At 42.2% G+C, this 6,934-nt stretch overlaps 1 protein-coding gene across 1 annotated transcript in view; it reads right to left on the minus strand.

Annotated features, from left to right (window-relative positions):
* Positions 1–6,934, minus strand: part of EVC2 (Ellis van Creveld syndrome 2) — a 164,665-nt gene that overhangs the window by 72,116 nt on the left and 85,615 nt on the right. Inside the window, exon 10 of the mRNA XM_010847786.1 lies at positions 4,092–4,416. Coding sequence (XP_010846088.1) covers positions 4,092–4,416 — 325 coding nt within the window. The remainder of the gene's footprint in view (positions 1–4,091; positions 4,417–6,934) is intronic.

Raw genomic sequence — 6,934 nt, forward strand, 5'->3', positions numbered from 1 at the left:
TCCTGAATATTCATTGGAAGGACTGATGCTAAAGGTGAAGCTCCAATACTTTGGCCACCTGATTCGAAGAACTGACTCATTGGAAAAGAACCTGATGCTGGGAAAGATTGAAGGCAAGAGGAGAAGGGGATAACAGAGGATGAGATGGTTGGATGGCACCATCGACTTGATGGATATGAGTTTGAGCAAGCTCTGGGAGTTGGTGATGGACAGGGGAGGAAGCCTGGTGTGATGTGGTCCATAGGGTCACAAAGAGTTGGACATGACCGAGTGACTGAACTGAATTGAACTACACCATCAAAAATGTGAAACTGTATCCAGAAATTATGACTGTACTAAATGACACTCCCTGTACTCAATTTAAAAGGCTCGGCAAATTGTAAAAATGTTTTATAGAAGTAAATCCACCAGGGGTGGTTACAGTGTAAGAGTTCTTGCACGTAAGGCAGTTCTTCCTTAAGCACACATATAGAGGAGTTAGGAGACCTCAGGGAGCTCAGGGCAGGTGGTGCTGGCGCTGCCTCTTCTCCAAGCAGCTGGGAAGCTGGCAGATCTGGAAAAGAGTCCTGGTACACAGCACATACCCTGAATGGCCAGTGGCTGCTTGCAGGAATCTGGGCAAGTCACTTCCCCTCTGGGCTTCTGTTTCCCCAGCTCAAACTGAAAAGATTTCACAGGCTGACTGTTTTATGCCATGGGCTTATTTAAAGTTACACAAAATGATGAATCATGATAAACACTGTATAGAACAGGGCCGACAGTGCCAAGTTCTGGTCTAAGTCCTACACAAGTATTAATATTAACTGTTCTATACGACAGGCGTCATCATTATCCCCAGTTTAAGGATGGGGAAACCAAGACCCAGGGAGCCTGAACAATGCCCCTGGAGGAACAGAGTGAGATCTAAACCTAAGCCACCCGCGCTCAGAGTCCATGGTCAGCACTGACCTCCCAAGAGTCTCTCCCTGGAGAAATGCTTTGAAAACTGTTTGGGATTACATAGGTTTTTCAATGTGAACAGAATTCACTGCTATACTAATTATTGGAATTCCTAAACTTTACTCAAGAAAACTGATACTGCCCATTTCGGTTTTTTTTAAAGCAAATTTTTGGAGGAATAATATGACTGATATATTTTCATGCATTTTTATCTAAAGGTGACTATAATAAATGAACAGATAAGTACAAGGTCGTCAATAGTTTTCTAAGATGGAATGGTTTGAACAGACTGGAAGGGAAATAGCTCTATTACCTTTTGCCGTTCATATGGTATTTTTGGAAGCAGATTGGCTTAAATAAAGAGACTGGTCTCTGCACACGGTGGCCTGGGGGATCCAGAGGGATAGTCCCCTCCCATTGGCCCCTGCATGGATGAAGCAGGAAGACAGTGCATGTCACCCCTTCTCCATGCTCCCAACGGCCAGTGGAAATAATGACCCAACACTTAAAACTGCATCGCCCTGGGCGTCTGTGAAGTGCAGTTGCTGGGATGAGCTGCCTGCGTGAATCTTGGTCCAGCCACATGTCCTACAGCATCTGATTCCTTACCTGTAAACATGGGATCCTATCAATTTCCACCTCCCTGAGTGAGTGTGAATATTTGAAGAGAAGGTCCAGGTGATGAGCTTAGACCAATTCTTGGCCCACAGTGAATGCTAACTAAGCGTGACAGCATTTCATGAAATCAGAAACTGTACTGTGATGGTGAATGGAAACAAGCATGATATACTGTTAGTGAACTGCATAAACTTCACTCTGTAAGAAAATATATTTAAAGCAAAGGGATTATGCTGAAATCCTAGGACAGGAGTGGGGGCCCTTTAACATAGCTATATCTCCAGGCTGAGACACAGTAGAACTCAACAAACAGGCTGAACGAATGTTGGTCTGCTGTTGAGTGGTCAGATGGGTTTCAATTTTTTTTGGAGGGGAGGACTTCTTTTTATGCTGTGGAGCTGGAGTTGGCAAGCATTCAGTAAAGAACAAGATAAATATTTTAGGCTTTGCAGGACACATCGGGTCTCTGCCACATATTCTTTTTTGTTTTGTTTTTATTTTTTGTAATTCTTTAAAAATGAAGAAACCGTTCTCAAGGGTCAGACAGAAAAAGGCCAGGCAGGATTGGACTCTTGGGTCCCAGCTTGCTGATCTCTGCTTTCCAGTCCTTCTCAAGCCTTCTTTATTGAACGCATATTATTTTTATCAGAAAAAAAATTAGAACAAATTTAGGAAATAAGAGAGAGAGAGAGAATGAGGCTGTTTGGGACTGAATCACTAACTGTATATAATGCATTCTTTTTAAGTGCTGAGCTCAAGGAAACACGGTCCTGACCTGTAAAGTCATGGATGGAGATCAGAGAGTGTGGTCAGCTAGGGGAGCCACGGTGAGCTAAACCGTGCCCCCTCCTTAGAAAGATACATCCACCTTCTAACTCCAGCACTTGATGAATGTGATCGTCCTTGAAAGCAGGGTCTTTGCAGATGTACTTAAAGATCTCATGAGGTCATCCTAGATTATTTGGGTGAGTCCTATATCAAAAGATGAGTGTCCTTATAAGAGATAGAAGAGAAGGTGACAGCGTCAAGGGGCATGTGAAGACAGAGCTTAAGATTGGAGGGCTGTGGCCACAAGCCAAGGAATGCCTGGAGCCACCAGAAGCTGGAAGAGGCAGGGAGGTGGGGGGATTTCTCCCCAAGAGATTTCAGAGCGGGCACGTCCAGCTGACACCGTGATTTTGGACTTCTGGCCTCCAGAACTGTGAGAGAATGAATTTCTGTGAACTGTTCTAAGCCACTATGTCTGTGGCCATTTGTTACAGCAGCTGCAGGAAATTCATACAGGAGCCAAACAGAAGATAAGTCACACTTATTTTCTCATCCCTAAAATGAGATGGGTGTTGAGGTTAAGGGACCCCAGTTGCAGGGGAGTGGGTGGGAGCGAGATAGCGTAAATCAGTCCTCTCTTCTTTACTGCCCTGTCCACGGTCTGACCACAGGTGACCATGTGAGAGCCAGGAGGCATCACCCCTCCTCACTCCTGGGGAATTCTGTGCACAGCCACCAGTCTGGGGAATGGACGTTAGGAGTCCAGAAGCTTGTTCCTAAGTAGAGGTTAGACTCCCTCCTCCCGCCCGATGGATCAGGATATGTGGGCTCAAGTCACCGGAGCCAACCAGCCATCTCTTTCATGAAGGAAGGAAGAAATCAGGCTGGATTTGGTACATTTGGGAAAAAAACACTGTGGCATGATTCCTTGCAAGATAGCAACTGACACTCTCTAAAAAAATGAGAGCTGGTCTCTGATCAACAGAGGCCGGCCCTGCGAAGGCTGACGGATCAGAACTCCCAGACCCCGCACTGTGCAGGAGAGCCTTCTGTAGCCCAGGCCCGGGGACTCCTTTCCTGCATTACTTTCCCCAGCCACTCGAAGAGGCCGGTGCCCTTGGCCTTGATTCACAGACTTACAGAAGTAATCAGGGCCTTCAGGAGCAGAGGGGAGTCCAGGCTTGTCTGGTTCAGAGCCCGTACTGGAGAGAGAACCATGATCCAGTGTGGTGCAATCCAGACAGACACACGTGCACTGACATCACAGCCCCCTGAGCTATGCTTTCCCAGAATGAAGCCTTTCTACTTGCCCCATGGCCTTCCACGGCACTTGAACATTATAACACAGCTGAATGAAGTCACACTTGTTATACGTGAGGATCCTTCATTAGACTATGAACTTCTCAAATGCAAGAACCATGTCTCAATGTTCTCTGCACCTTCACTGCCTAGACAGCAGTGATCAGTAAATCTTTCTAAATGAACTCTGGGTGGTTGGACGGATGGATGGATATGTTAGATGGACAAGTAGATAGAACGGTGGTAGGTGGATGGATGGATAGGTTGGGAGTTGGGTGGACAGAAGCATGGATAAGCTGTGAGTGAATAAATGGATGGATGAATGAGTAGATGGGATAGATAGAAGTGTGGCAGGTGGGGAGAATGGATGGACAGATGGATGGATAAAAGGGATGGATGGGTAAATGATGAATCCCTAAGAGGAAGGAGGGAGGCAAAAGAAAGCCTCCCTTTCAAAGCTGCCTTACCCTCTCACTAACACGTTTCAGCACCTCTTCTGCTTCCTCCATGGCTGCCATCTCCCTCTGGTACTGGCTTTCTGTCTTCTTTCTTGTTTCCAGGTCACACTCAGCTGTCAGAGCCACCATCTTCCGATCATACTCCTCTTGAATTTCTTTCTCCAGCAACTGAAACTGCTTTTTGAACACAGCACCCATCCTCCTCTCCACCTGAGGGGAGAGCTGGCCACTGCTGGTCAGATTTTTCAGCAGAAGAGCAATGATATCTTTGCTGATTTGAGTTCGACAAGCTTCCAGATCTGAGTCTGCCCGATTTAGGGTTGCAATTTCCAACCTGGGAAACACAAAGGTCAAGAGAATTCCATTACATCAAATTGCAACAGAAACCAAAGGTCCCTCAGAGCGCTGAGGTTTTCCAATTATGTGTGGGCAAGGTCTTTCTTTTTTCCTTTTCTCTCCTTTTCTCCTCTTCTACTCCAACCAGTTACAAAACGACAGTGAATAAAGTAGCAGAATCTTATTTAATAAAATTCCAACCATGTTGGAAATGACATGGAATATAACTAATATAAGACATGGTCTTTCTCAACAAGCCATAAATCAACAACGTCAACAAGACTACGAGAAAATGGTTAAATATTTGGAGAATTTAAAAATTAAAGTTTACTTTTTTCCAATTAAAAATTAATTTATAGGTGTGCCAACTAAATGTAACGTGGTATCCTGTATGGAATCCTGAAACATAAAAAGGACATGAAAAACTAGGGAAATCTAAATAGAGCTTAATTAATAATAAAGTTATTGGTTCATTATTTTTAACAAATGTGCCGTAGGAATGGAAGATTTTAATAACAGGGGAATCTGCGTACAGGATATGTACAAACTCTCTGTACTATTTTCTCAGTTTCTATGTAAATCTAAAACTGCTCTAAAAATGAAGTCTACTCAGGAAATATTGTGAGATACTTCACAGGGTCTCAGATTCTGAAACTTGATTGTGACAACTAAAGATACACATATACATGAGCCTGTCTTCAATGTGACTGAATTTTATGGTATCTCAGCTATACCTCTATAAAACTATTAAAAGATACAAAGGACAAAATTAATTTATGTTCACAGTAGAAAAATCTGGAAAATAATAAAAACACACAAAAAGACTTCATTGACTGTAGGTCCACCACCCAATCAGAACCAAGGAAAGCATTTTTTTGTATTTGCTTCCGGTTTCTTTTCTCTGCACATATTTTAGTTACACAGATCCAAGTACAAGTTTGTCCTTTTTCCAATTACTACTATAGCAGGCATCTTTAAATGGTATTTAAAAGCTGCAAAAGTTTCTTTCACAATGGTTGAAAAATATCTCATGATGCGGTGTACCATGATTCAATGAATCATTCTTCTAGTGCTGCACATTTGGGTTACTCGAAAAATTCAAAATCTAAAATAATCTGAAGTAAACATCCTTTGTAAAGAGTTTTTGGTATTCACGATGATCTCTTCAGTATTATTTTCACAAAGAGTATCAAATGTGGGTCAGATGTGACCAAGATTTTTTTTTTTTTTTGTCATTTAATATCTGGTTTGTATTTCATTTCTGAGAAGCTGACTTCATGTCTTTTATTTATTTATTTTTTTTGTGAAATGTGTAAGGTGTGTGTCTAGCATCATTTCTTTGCACATTGGCATCTAGTTGTGCCACCACCACTTGTTGAAAAAACCATTTTTCCATTGAATTATCTTTGTCAAAGATAAATTGATTATGTTTGTGTGGGTCTATTTCTGGGCTCTCTATTCTGTTTCACTGGGCAATCTGTCTATTCTTTTTCCAATACCACTCTATGATTACTGTAGATTTATAATAAGTGTTAAATTCAGTTCAGTCGCTCAGTCGTGTCCAACTCTTTGTGACCCTATGGACCACACCATGCCAGGCTTCCCTGTCCATCATCAACTCTCAGAGCTTGCTCAAACTCATGTCCATTGAGTCAGTGATGCCATTTAGCCATCTCACCCCCTGTCATCCCCTTCTCCTCCTGCCTTCAATCTTTCCCAGCATCAAGGTCTTCTCCAATGAGCATCAATCCTCCGACGGTTTTTTGTTTCCCTCCTTCAGTATTGTGCTCATTAATTCTGGGTCTTTTGACTTTTCATATCTCAAAAAAAGAATTTATTGAGATTTTAATTTGAATTGTTTTGAATCTATACATCAAATTGGGAAGAATTGAAATCTTAACAACATTGAGTCTTATCCATGGACATGGAGTATTTCTCCATTTACTTATATTTTCTTTGATCTTTTGCAATCAGAGTTGTGGTTCTCTTCATATAGTTTTTGTGCACATTCTGATACAATTAAACTCATGTTTCATATTTTGTGTGCACAGTGACCAAGATTTTTAAGTCTCCTAGGACATCATGCTAAAACCACTTTCCAGAAAAACTCCGCATCAACGCAGTAGGGTCCTTATTTCACCTGTCCCTCTACTTAAACATTTTTACTAATTTGATAGAAAATAGCATCTGACTGTAAAATATAAGAGTCAACATTCAGAAAACGAAGATCATGGCATCCAGTCCCATCACTTCATGGGAAATAGATGGGGAAACAGTGGAAACAGCATTAGACTTTATTTTGGGGGGCTCCAAAATCACTGCAGATGGTGACTGCAGCCATGAAATTAAAAGACGCTTACTCCCTGGAAGGAAAGTTATGACCAACCTAGATAGCATATTCAAAAGCAGAGACATTACTTTGCCAACAAAGGTCCGTCTAGTCAAGGCTATGGTTTTTCCAGTGGTCATGTATGGATGTGAGAGTTGGACTGTGAAGAAGGCTGAGCACCGAAGAA

The sequence above is a fragment of the Bison bison genome, unplaced genomic scaffold (assembly GCF_000754665.1).
Source record: "Bison bison bison isolate TAMUID 2011002044 unplaced genomic scaffold, Bison_UMD1.0 scf7180017864255, whole genome shotgun sequence".
Lineage (NCBI taxonomy): Eukaryota > Metazoa > Chordata > Mammalia > Artiodactyla > Bovidae > Bison > Bison bison.